The sequence below is a fragment of the Salvelinus fontinalis genome, chromosome 42 (assembly GCF_029448725.1).
Source record: "Salvelinus fontinalis isolate EN_2023a chromosome 42, ASM2944872v1, whole genome shotgun sequence".
Lineage (NCBI taxonomy): Eukaryota > Metazoa > Chordata > Actinopteri > Salmoniformes > Salmonidae > Salvelinus > Salvelinus fontinalis.
In genome coordinates, this window is record NC_074706.1 from 8,575,815 (window position 1) to 8,589,393 (window position 13,579).

The 13,579-nt window shown below is 44.6% G+C and overlaps 1 protein-coding gene across 4 annotated transcripts in view; it reads right to left on the bottom strand.

Moving 5' to 3' along the window:
• The window catches only part of LOC129841361 (teneurin-3-like), a 527,857-nt gene that overhangs the window by 122,194 nt on the left and 392,084 nt on the right, over positions 1 to 13,579 (bottom strand). For all 4 annotated transcript variants that reach the window (XM_055909600.1, XM_055909602.1, XM_055909599.1 and 1 more), the window contains 2 exons: positions 10,543 to 10,936; positions 601 to 882 (listed from right to left, as the gene is read on the bottom strand). In XM_055909600.1, the coding sequence (XP_055765575.1) occupies positions 601 to 882; positions 10,543 to 10,798 (538 nt within the window). In that variant the 5' untranslated portion in view covers positions 10,799 to 10,936. The remainder of the gene's footprint in view (positions 1 to 600; positions 883 to 10,542; positions 10,937 to 13,579) is intronic.

Sequence of the window (13,579 nt, forward strand, 5' to 3'; positions counted from 1 at the left end):
GCTATCTGTGATGACGCTCTAGGGGCCACCGGGGGAAACTTAATCAAAAAAAGGTTGGCAGCTCGGGGAGAGAGAGGGAGCAGAGTGGAGCAGAGAAGAGGAGAGGAGAGGGGGAGTAGAGGACAGAGAACAGGTGACAGGGTTCTCTCTCTCTCTTCACTTTCGTCTCCAGAACAAAGTCAAACCCTGAGAGTCGTAATCCAAGTGTCGCTAGGAGCAACACGTGCTTTGCTCTGTCTGTCACCACGCCTTGGGGTTAACCCTTCACCTTCAGCAATCAGTGGGCTTCAATGAACATGCCGACATACACTTACAGTACCCGTTCACACTAATTCTGGAGTTCCCTCAAATTCTCTCATTGTCAAGTTCACAGCTGCATCTTCTCAAGTGAAGTGGTCACAAGAGGGAAGGAACGCTGAGCGACACCGACTCTCGTTCCACATTCTTTCCCAACAACCGCGTTTCACCGATCCCTCAGTGTCACTGGACGTGCCGGGGAGTGTGCACCGCGGTGAGCCGTGCACGCTCCCGAGCCAAGGAAGGAGAGATAAAAGAGAGAGATACATAAAAAGGTGTGGTGTGCACACCGACCGGACTCACCATTATCGCTGTCCGACTTGTTTTCGTGCTCTGTGTCGGTGAGGGTCAGGGCCGAGTTGGACCGGCTGGACAGGCACGAGTTCCGGCCGCCCGACTTCACCCCGCGGCCCCACAGCCGCATGGCGCGCTCCGGTGACATCACGCCCTCGTTCTCGGTGTCCACGTCGGAGCCGGCGCCGGCCGAGTAGCCGCGGTGGGGGAGGCCCATCTCGGAGCAGAAGGCCAGGCCGCGGCGCGTGGACGGCTCGCAGATCCCCAGTTGTCTCAGGTTGAAGTTCTGCCCTGAGAGGAGAGGAAACGAGATAGAAGTCGTCAACACTAGATCCCTGAACATGCATACCGGTCAATAAATGTCTTCCAGAGGAAAAACGAGTGCCCCTTTACAAGAGAATACAGTAAGTAGAATAAAGGGAGTTTTGAGAGAGGAGAGGAAACAAGATGGAGGATCTTAAAGACTCTTTCACAAAGAACAAGGTTGAGGACATCAATAGTTTCAATAAGAGAGGCGCTGGAGTCTTTTATTCTAAATGTCAAGTATTTCAGAGATATTTAAGAGAGCTAGCCTTTACCAGGGAGAGCAATTCAGTGGCCTTTTACAGGAGAACACAGGGAGTACAGCTGATCTAACTTGAGACTGGCTGTAAAGACAAAACACCTTGAACCCTGTCACTAACAGATCATCTGCCACATTAAGACCTCTTCCTGCCCCTATCTTGTAGTGACGGGGGGGGGGGGGGATCTATACAGTTACATATCGGGATATTATTTGTGACCATATATCATATCGTATCGTTTTGACTATCACAATATTATTTTTACGATAGCTGGCTGCACCTGCACCAAAACGTATCCTCAGAACTGATCAACGTGTTTTCTCCTGCTCTCTCTAGTCTCTCTGCCGCAGTCATAATAGTGAGCAATATGTTTGGAACATCAAATCACAATAAAATCACAGTATCGAATCGCAATACATATGGTATCAGCACCTAAGTATAGTGACTATATCGTAACGTGAGGTCCCTGGCAATTCTCAGCCCTATTATCGCCCCCAACCCCCCAAGGCTCCTCTGACCTCCAGCCCCCCGACCCTCAGATCCATCGTAACACTGAGAACCGGACAGACAGACCCCCTCCCTCCTTCCCCAGCCTTATTTGTACAGTATTTGACCAGTGGCAGATGGATAGATTGATGGCTATATAAACTGAATAAGAATATAAACGCTACATGTTACAATTGTCAAGATTTTACTCAGTTACAGTTCATATTAAGGAAATCAGTAAATTTAAATAAAATCATTAGGTCATAATCTATGGATTTCACATGACTGGGAATACAGATATGCATCTGTTGGTGACAGATACCTTTTAAAACAGGGTGGGGGGTGTGGATCAGAAAACCAGTCAGTATCGGGTGTGACCAGATTAAAGTTGACAAGGCTGTTGATTGTGGCCTGTGAAATGTTGTCCCACTCCTCTTCAATGGCTCTGCAAAGTTGCTGGATATTGGTGGGAACTGGAACACGCTGTCGTACACGTCAATCCAGAGCATCCCAAACATGCTCAATGGGTAACATGTGTGGTGAATATGCAGGCCATGGAAGAACTGGGACATTTTCAGCTTCCAGGAATTGTGTACAGATCCTTGCAACATGGGGATGTGCATTATTATGCTGAAACATGGAGGTGATGGCGGCGGATGAATGGCATAACAAATGGGCCTCAGGATCTCACGGTATCTCTGTGCATTCAAATTTTCACCAATAAAATGCATTTGTGTTCTTTGTCCATAGTTTATGCCTGCCCATACCATAATCCCACCATGGGACACTGTTCACAACGTTGACATCAGCAAACCACTAGCCCACACAACGCCACACAATGCCCAGTACAGTTGAAACTGTGAGTCATCCGTGAAGAGCACACTTCATCATGGGCTGGCGTGTTTACACGTGGTCTGCGGTTGTGAGGCCGGTTAGACGTACTGTCAAATTCTCTAAAATGACTCTGGTGGACATTCCTGCAGTCAGCATGCCAATTGCACACTCCATCAAAACTTGAGACATCTGTGTCATTGTGTTGTGTGACAAAACTGCACATTTTAGAGTGGCCTTTTGTTGTCAGCAGCACAAGGTGCACCTGTGTAATGATCATGCCGTTTAATCAGCTTCTTGATATGCCACACCTCTCAGGTGGATAGATTATCTTGGCAAATTAGAAATGCTCAGTAACATGGATGTGAACAAATCTGTGCACAAAATTTAGCGAAATAAGCTTTTTGTGCATATGGAAAATGTATGGGATCTTTTATTTCAGCTTATGAAAATGGGATCAATACTTTACATGTTGCGTTTATATTTTGTTCTGTATAGATAGATACACTACATTACCAAATTTATGTGGACACCTGCACGTCAAACATCTCATTCCAAAATCAGGGGCATTAATATGGAGTTGGTCCCCCCCTTTGCTGTTATAACAGCCTCCACTCTTCTGGGAAGGCAGTCCACTAGATGTTGGAACATTGCTGCGGTGACTTGCTTCCATTCAGCCACAAGACCATTAGTGAGGTCGGGCACTGATGTTGGGCAATTAGACCTGGCTCGCAGTCAGCGTTCCAATTCATCCCAAAGGTGTACGATGGAGTTGAGGTCAGGGCTCTGTGCAGGCCAGTCAAGTTCCACCAACACCGATCTCGACAAATAATTTCTGGGGGGGAATGTTTGTCTATGGAGATTGCATGGCCGTGTGCATGATTTTATACACCTGTCAGCATTTGGGTGTGGCTGAAATAGCCGAATCCACTAATTTTAAGGGGTGTCCACATACTTTTGTAGATAGATAGATAGATAGCGCATATCGTTACACTATCTATCTAAGGGGAAGGAACCAAAGGGAGTGACATATATAGGGGAGGTAATCAAGGAGGGGATGGAGTCCAGGTGAGTGTCCTTATGCGCTGATGCGTGTAATGATGGTGACAGCTGTGCGCCATAACGAGCAGCCTGGTGACCTAAAGGCCGGAGAGGGAGCACACGTGACAGTACCCCCCCCCCCCCCCGGCGCGCTTGGCTCCAGCTGCAGGACGCCAACCACAGGGACGATCACGGGGATCAGAAGCAGACCGGTCGACTCCGCTGCGGCGCAGAGACCTGACGAACCGGCTGAGGAGTGAGAGCCTGATGAGCCAGCTGAGACCTCCCCGGTTGCCTCGGTCGAGGCACGGGAACCTGTTCACCCAGCTGAGGCATGGGAGCCTAACGAGGCCGCTGAGGCATGGGAACCCGTCGAACCCTCAGAGGCATGGGAATCCGACAAACCGGCTGAGGCATGGGAACCCATCGAACCCTCAGAGGCATGGGAATCCGACAAACCGGCTGAGGCATGGGAACCCGTCGAACCCTCAGAGGCATGGGAATCCGACAAACCGGCTGAGGCATGGGAACCCGTCGAACCCTCCGAGGCATGGGAATCTGACAAACCGGCTAAGGCCTCCCAGGTAGCTCCGGTCAGGACACCCGGACCCGAAATCACCTCCAGCACAATAACAAAAAAAACTCCCTGATGCTTCCCTTTGGTGAGGCATCATTCGATGGTGACAGGTGTGCGCCATAACAAGCAGCCTGGTAACCTAGAGGCCAGAGAGGGAGCACACGTGACAGATATATAGACAGTCGGGAGAGAAGAGGGCTGCGTTCCAAGTGCACTATATTTTATTTTTTATTTAACTAGGCAAGTCAGTTAAGAACAAATTCTTATTTACAATGACGGCCTACCCCGGCCAAACCCTCCCCTAACCCGGACGACGCTGGGCCAAATGTGTGCCACCTTATGGGACTCCCAATCAAGGCCAGTTGTGATACAGCCCGGGATCGAACCAGGGTCTGTAGTGACCCTGGTGCAATGCAGTGCCTTATACCGCTGCACCACTCGGGAGCTATATACATTTACATTTACATTTACATTTAAGTCATTTAGCAGACGCTCTTATCCAGAGTGACTTACAAATTGGTGCATTCACCTTATGACATCCATATAGGCAATAGGGTGTAATACTTTTAACCAGGACCCATAGGGCTCTGGTCAAAAGTAGTGCACTATATAGGGAATAATGTGCCATTTGGGACGCCGCAGAGAAGAGAAGGGGGAGAGCTATCTCCCAGGTGCTAACAAAATAGAAGATGACAGGTAAATGGGGCCTAGCTAGCATCTGGGGAGTCATTTGGACTGGAGGTGTTGAGTAATGAAAAGATCCTGCACGGGCTTGAAAAGAAAGAGAGAGAGCGAGACAATACAAATAAATCCTGTGCTGACTTTTTGTTTCGTGATGGGGGTTGGTGGGGTGCAGTATCAACTGACCTGAAATCCCCAGTGAAAACACAGCTTCTGTAAACAGCGCTAGCCCCTAGACGTGCAAAAAAGGGACTATCAGGTTTCATCTGACTCTCAGATAACTGCAGGGGCTTAACATTCTGTTACCCAGGATCCCACGCTGGACTCCCAGGACCCCAACCGTTGTGTCTTACCACGACCAGGCCTGACTAGCTAACAATGTTAGCGGGTAGCACAGACGCAACGCATGTTTGAGATCGACTACATTGCAGTAGGATTACGCAGAATCACTGATCTGCAAATCTTGCATCCCAAAAGTGAATTATTATATGATTAAGATGAGTGATTCTGCATCTCGTCTTGCTCAAGGGGATCATGCTAGCAGTTAGCAAAACCCCCCATCTTTTCAGCACCATAGGACCAACGCCCTAATGGAAAACTCTCATTATCAAACGGAGGGAGACACCCTCAACTTTTATTTTATGAGGCCCCCTGAAGACTAAAAACCCCCTGTAATTCAGATCAAAATTAGTTTCATTTATCTGTTCCTAAGCATTCCCACGAATAGAAGGGACATATGTGATCGTGTCTCAATGTCATCAAGGTACGAAAGGATTGTTATTTCAAATCCAATCTCTTTTAGGGCTTAGTTGTCATCAATTTGTTCGACCAATTATGGTAATTCTGTTCTGGCCTCACGACCATCCGCTCTGATAAAAATCTGCTAGTCTACCCCCTGCTCTCAAGACTGAAGTAGAGCATGACCAAACAACCAAAATGACACATACTTCAGTGAAACACGACATCCGAAGGGGAAACTATAGTCTCCTTAAGCAAAACATATCATCGCTGAAACACAACTGAATCAACACATAGGCCTAAGGCTGTAGCGGAATATAGCATGCTATGCTACAGTCCATTTTGCTCAGGCGGAGCGGAACGCATTCCGCAGCTCAAGCTGAACTCGTTAGCAGAACAAAAACAAGGTTCGAACCATGCTAACATCAAGCGAAACCATAACGGTCATTTCAGTGCTGATTGATTCAACGTTGTTTCTACGTAACTTCAATGAATCAACGTGGTGGAAGAGACGTTGAATTGACGTCGGTGCCCAGTGGGGAGTGCTAACAAATTGCATAATGCTAAAGCAAAACTCAACAACAAAGAGCACCTTGGAACGGCCCATTGGGCTAGCCACTGTTTGAGTGCAGGAGGGCAGAGCGCCAGGCCCGCAAGGCCCAACGATAAATGCCCTATAAAAGCATTATTTGCGGGTTGCTAATGTTGGCTGGCACATAGGAAACGGCAAACCAACAATGGAGGGCCTCTGGGTACACAGCAATCATTTACCACGCATGAAGCAAATACACATACTGTCTGCAATTTAGCAACTCAGAGAGACAGAGCGAGTGAGAAAGAAAGAAAGAAAGCGAAATAAATTAATATTTGGCAGAGGTAGCTGTGTTAATGATTGGTCTCATATGTGGCTGTACTTTGGTTATATCTAATGCGGTAACATTATGCAGGCTGAAAGGAATTCAAGACCCACCCACTAGTATTGTAGAAAACAATCCAGGCACAATTCATTTACATCACACAAAAACACAAGTAACAAGGTACAGTAGTTTAACTAAGCAGGTTAACATTAAATACAGTAGATTTGGAGCCACAGAAATGATCAAATTACTGCTATCTCTATGGCAACCATTCATTGAAACACCCTCAATTAGTCTGAGAATATTTGGCAAAATATTGTTCAATGTATTAACAGATAAAAATCCCAAGTGTAAAGTACAGAGACTTAGTAAAAGTGTCTTCCTCTCGCAGGCAGACGGAATATGGTGTGTGTGTGTGTGTGTGTGCGCACGTGCATGTGTGTTCTCGGGGAGGGGTAATGTGGTGCAGATGGGAGAGAAGATGGTGGCTGCTCTGCTCTGCTATGTTGTCCTGGCAGATAGACTGGTAGCTAAGGCACTTCCAATCTGTTTGGTGATTTCATAAATATCTCAAGGCCTTGAAAGCGTAAAGTCCATACTTCAAAGGCGGCGCCGCCGCCACAACAAGACAAACAGCAACAACAGCCGTCAACAACCGTATGAAGTCATCAGGGTGGAATTACGGTACTGTTCCACATTAAGGCTTTTATGTCTGACATATACTGACTATACATGTACTTTAATTTATACATAACTAATAAAACATACAGCATATTACACATATTCCGAATAAAACATTAACATACTCATATTTGTGTTATGAATAATAACATGAATAAATAATATGGTTTTAGTATAGTTTTACAGATTTAAATATTTTCTCAACATGAAAAAAAAAATCTGAATATGTCATAGTACTTCTTAGAAATATCTGAGAGAAATTCCTACATTTGTAACAAATTGTAGAAGACACAGTAACCATGGATCAAAATGAACTATTTCATTATCTGGGTCCTCATATGCCAACACAACTACAGGCATATAATTAGGAATTGAAATACTATATAATTGTATAGGATCTCCATGACTACAGCCAACAATACACTGTATAATTCATCTTAAGCCTATTAACCATTCTAATACAATTGAAGTGGCTTGCATTTTATGTTAGGGAATTTTAAAACACGATCCAATTAAAAATAGAGTCTGTGAAACATAATTCATTTAGTTCTTTTTTTGCAGAGCTAAACTCTTTTCTCTCGCTTAAAGACATTTATGTCACACCTACATTTAGATTTAGACTGCATTCCATTCTGTGGGTTTAGCTGCCGTGGTGATAGGAACGGGCTGCCTAAGAACATGCCTGAACATATATATATATATATATATTTTTTTTACATATAAATGCTGTGAAATGTTTGTAAAAAATGTCATTCCTGCCGCTATTCAGTGATTATCGTATATCATTTAGTGACCGTATTATGCGATAATTTTTGCTTCAGTAATATGTTATTATATTACTTTTGAATCCCTATTAGATTAGTATACATTCACTCTGATAACGTGTTCTTCCAGCTTAGACTAGTTAATACTCACTCTTTGTGGGAAAATGGAATGTGTTTCACGCCACACTACTTATGCAGTTATGAAAATGACTGTAATATAAACATAATAGAAGTATCTCAATGAGAGGCAACTGCTTTATATTCCATAGGCCAATGGTAAAATGTCCATATCAGTGACAACAACTATGGCTTCTTTTGTTTTAAAATATTGAAATATTTAGGGGTCCAAGATTCCGACAAATACATGCTTTATCTCATTTAGGGTAGAGTATTATTTAACTACATTTAGATTCAAATATTAAAATGTTGTTCTCAAGCTATATATAAGTCATCCTCATTGTGAATTGGTCCTGATGCATGCCATGGCCCACGTGGTAGTAGAATCCAGAAGTTTCACAGCACGGTCAAATCATTGGTTGATCAAAAAAATGAAAAATCTTCCAAATTCCCTCCGAGATAATTTGCATTATAAGAAGGATAAAATATTGACTGTTAAATCTGTAGATAAAATACGGTCTGGAGTAATCTTTAATCTAGAAATAAAAGTGACTACAAAGGCTTGTTCATTTACAGACATAACTAAGATAGTCACTGCAGTTCAATTAAAATTATATTCATTTTAAATGAACGCCAATTAGTGTGGCAATGAAAATGTACATGATAAGATAATTAAAGTCATTACCTTTTTTCTCTCCAATATTTATGAATTGTTAATTGGAGTGGAGGAACAATCAATGAACTAGTAATGAACTTCAAAGTACTTTTGTTATGTTTATAGAAAATATGGATGGACCTGGTAAAACACTTTGCCTCCATCTTTCCACAAACCAGTTAATGTCCCGAGTTCAACACAGTTTCAGATCTATGCGCTCGCTGTACGTTATAAAATCTAATAATTACAAAAATCCCAGTTTTTTTATTTTATCACTGACGGGCAACAATTCTAATTGTTCCAGCTTTAGTCCATTAAGTTTCACAAATTAATACTGTCCCGCTATTATTTCTGAAGTGACCAAATCATTTAGGTCAACGTCAAACCCATAGAATTTGAATGAATAGAATGGTCAAATAGGTTCAAAAGCCGTTCTACTCCTTCTATTTCTATGGTGTCACCATATTAATATACAGAATAAACAAACGGTGCTAGCTATATTAGCTTAGTATAGTGTCACCATAAGCTCCTATGAGGGAAGTTACTGTGAGTTAATGGGCGAGGAGACAGAAAGAGGTGCTTAGCCAAGAGGCTTTGTATAGTAGTTAAACATTAAGTTCTTAAGTCTGTCTAGCGATGGCTGTGGCCCAACAAGTCAACAAGTCTAGTGACCGAGTGGCTCACTTAGGGGACTAGCTCTGCCAGCGAGAGGCAGAGAGGGTTTCGCTATAATAATTTGGGGGGTGCTTATATTTGTTCTGTTACACAAAAGTGGGTCGCCATTGTACAGCGCCCCTGGAGCAATTAGACTTGCTCAAGGGCACAGCAAAAATGTAAATATTTTACCTTGTCAGCACCTTAAGTCGCAGTTGTAAATGAGAACTTGTTCTCAACTGGCCTACCTGGTTAAATAAAGGTGAAATAAAATAAAATTAACTTTCGGTTACTGGCCCAACACGGTAACCTCGAAGCTACCTGCCACCCCCATCTGTCTCATGTCTGTAAATATGGCGAGGATGTCATGCATAGCCCCAACCTACCCAGACTGTTACCCCTTTCCTCACCCCAATACCCCCATCTACCCGTCGACACATTACCCCTGGAGCTCTTCATCAGCAAGACAAGCCCCAGAGTTCATGTTCAACACTAACCATGCAGCTATTATATACCATTTAGCGGAGACCTTTTAATCCCGAGCCACTTATAGTCATGCATGCATACATACATGTTTACACACGAGTGGAATCGAACCCACTATCCTGCCGTTGCAAGCGCTGTGCTCTACTACCAACTGAGCTGCAGAGGACAAGCACCCAGTGAGACACCAACGAGAGAGATACTGAGGTTTTTTTCTTTTTGGATTGAAACTGCAGCTAGAACATGTTTTCTTCATGACATAAGTGCACCGTAAAGGTAATTACACCTCGTCCCGTATCCACAGGAACTGATTCCTGATAGGGCTGGGTCGCGTCCTTGAACGCACTTTAAATCTGAAGTAGTCAGCCCTTATCCCTTATCTAAGGTAAACATTTGAGCCTCGGCCCAGCTCGGTGGCATAAGTCAACATGGAGGGGGCCCACCTGAGGTAAACCTATGTAAACAGAGACAGACTTCACCCCTTAGGGGCCAACCTAAGGAAGAGTTCAAGCAGGTACAGCTGACCGTGACTACAGAGTAAAACCTACGGACTGCTTGAAGTGGAATGACAAAGGTACTGGTACTCAATTTAATTTTACAGTCCTCTTGATCATATTTACATTTTACAGTACTGGTGATCATGTTTACATTTTACAGTACTGGTGATCATATAGGTGATGGATGATACTCTGTACCGGTAAGTACCAGGCCCACCTCAAGCACTGCCTACATGGTCAGCCGCAGGGCAACGCCCCTAGAGCATGCTAGGTGTCTTGCTCAAAGGCACAACGACAGGAGGATAACTAACTAGGCTAACTAGTACCTTGTCGGGTGTACTCGTCCTGTTCACGGTGCACCATCTCCTTCACTCTGCTGCTGTACAATAGTCTGGAGGAGTCCTGGTGGTCGAAGGCCTTGAGCGTCTCGCTGGAGCTGTACGACTTCTGGGTGGGTACCCTCGGTCCGGGGCCGCCGCTGCCGCACTCCTCGCTGTCGCCAGACGAGCCCGTGTAGCGCCGCTCCTTGTCGCGCCTGCTCTTGGTCAGCGAGCAGTAGGGCCTGCGTTCCTTCACGTCCATACTGCCAGCATGCTTCGCCGACCCCGGCGGATAGACACAAACACGGCACGGACCGGGACACTGAAGGAGGAGGATGATGGGGGGGAGGAGGTGGAGGAGGGAGGGTCCGTCCAACCCGCTCCGCTTAGGCTCGGCTACCTGGAGAGAGGGAGGACAGGGAAAGAGAGAGAGAGGGAGGGGAAGAAAATGAAAGAAAAAGTGTGAGACACAGTGGTCAGATAGCGCTAAGCTGTGCACTTAATCTTCCCGGGATCCTTAAATCCTCCCCACCTTCTGGAGTGTTCAGTGGTGCTAGTGTGTGTGTGTGTGTGTGTGTGTGTGTGTGTGTGTGTGAGTGTCTCGGCAGCGCCTGAGTGCATCGGAGTGAGGAGAGGCAGGCAGGAAACAGCCTTTAGGAACTGAAGTAGGGAGGGCAGGGGTGAGAGGCGAGTGGGAGAGGGAGAAAAAAGCCGGGGAGGCGGGGAGAGGAGGGGGTGACTTAATTGATTACTCCCAGTCCCCCTGATCTGGTATGTGTCTAGAGTTGCTGATAAGCACGACACATCCATTAGATAAAAAGGCCTAACTGAAGCAAAGCATAACGTGCGTGTGTATGTGTGTGTGTGCGTGTGTGTGCATGTGTGTGCGCGTGTGTATCGAGGAGGAAGGGGAAAACATTTTCAATCTTTCATTAGGCCTGCTGCCATCGAGAATTAATCAAATCTACAGACAACATCCTGAGAACAAAAAAACGACGTGTGTGTGTGTGTGTGTCAGAGTAATAACCATTGCATGGAGTCCCCCCGGGGGTACTTTTCAAATGTTTATTAGCCCAAAAACATTCTCTCTGCTTCTAATTTTGCGTTCTGATCATTGCGGCCATTTTAATTTGGGAATCTTGGCTGGCCCTTTTCGGGAGGTCTCCCAGAGATTGTGCATGGCTGCTCTTTCTCAAACGTATATTTTTTTCCGACTTCATCCGTCTTTTTTGTTTGTTTGAAGTTAACAACATATTTCTTGATAAGGTTTTCCTGCGTCAGTCTTCTGAACTCGTCCCAGATGACAGCAAAGCGTGGGAGGCAGTTGGGAGGTTTGGAAGGTAGATTCTCCCTAATGAAATGGGGAGAGATGCTTCCGCGGCCCTAGAAAATCTGCGATGCCGAGAACACAGACGGAATCACGGAATATAGACATTAAAACGGATTTCATGAATATTCAATAAATGTATTGAACTTAGTAGGGAATCAACTAAATGTACTGAACATATATTAATTTGCCCACGTTTATCATAAGACATGAACAGAATGCATCAGTGATTTGTATTTCCTGTAACTTTCTGAAGAGGCAGGGAGAATTCCCCTGTTTGTGTATGTGACTGTGTAGATTTCTCAATTAAATGTTAATTACAAAATAGCCTATGCTTACCAGGCAGAATGAGATCATGATTATTTGCATCAATCCAGTGGGTATTTGCTTTGCAAACTCTACCATCACATGTACTCTACCAAAATACTGCTAAAAGCACTGCCTCTTGCTAGGTGCACACTGGAATTAAAGGGTAATTACACCCAAAAATGTAAATTGAAAGAGTGGTATCCTGATGTGGTTTAAGCACTGTTGTGGATTTACAACATCTAATTTAGTTGTATTTCAATTTTTTTTTTTTTAAGTGGGACTTTGAGAGCGAAAAAACAAACCAAAACAGGGTCAAATGGAAACCTGGAAAAACATAATGAAGAAAACAGAATTTGGGATAAAACTAATGGTTATCAGGAAATAGATTTGATAGGGCTATGCTTCTGATCAGAAGAGGAGAATATCATCCTTTCTCTGCCTTCTCTCTCTCCTCACTATCAGGAGGAAGTGAACCGATGACAAAGAGAGAACGGGCGTTATTTAAAGGCTAACGTTAAGGTCTGCCAGGCTGCCGCTCCTGGTTGAAAAGGTTGACGGCATCATTTGCTTTTCGCCCACACAAATGTGTGTGTTATTAGGTCTTCCTAAGCATGGCAGTGGATAGACAGAGTAGGGGGTGGCTTGGGTGACTTTTAGGGGGTTTCCCTGCCATGCCCTGGGCACTGTGGGCTGTCCCACCTCACGGTCATCAGAATTTTTATTTGTCTTTGAATTTAAAAAAATTCCACACACCAAATACAAACATACACATACGAACAGCAACTTACAGACAAATACAAACACAACGACGACTAAATTCTCATCTGCTCAGACCCAAATGCTCACACCCCCATCCCTAGTGCCTGCCTTATTGTTGCCGTTAAATTGTATCAATTTGTTTTTCCCATTCGCCCATGTTATTTCAATATTTCAATAATCAATCATTCCATTTTTTACATTGTATTAATAATGTCAGATTGATTGATTCCTACGTTTTTAGTCTACGTTTTTCGTGGTCATTTTAAATAGACAAATAAGTCTACGGCGGTGGCATATCAGCAGCTCCAACAACGACAAACTATCATTCATGAATATTAATACTGATTTTCGAGACACAGTATGAGGAGAGGAAGAGCGAGGGAAAGAGAGGGAGAGACAGAGAGCGAGCGAGCGACTGAGAGAAAGACGGCTCCTCACACTGCTGGTTTATAGTTTTGTAAAAATGTACTGAGGCAGACAGGAGGGCAGAGTGACAACTGAGTGAGTGAATGAGTAACGGAGGGAGGGAGGGCGAGGAGAGGTGACTGAGCTGTGAGAAGTGCTTATGGGGGAATGAGACTTAGTGTGTGAATCAAATCAGCAGCAGTGTGGTGGTCTGTCAGGATCACTCAGTTAGACGGACCAGGG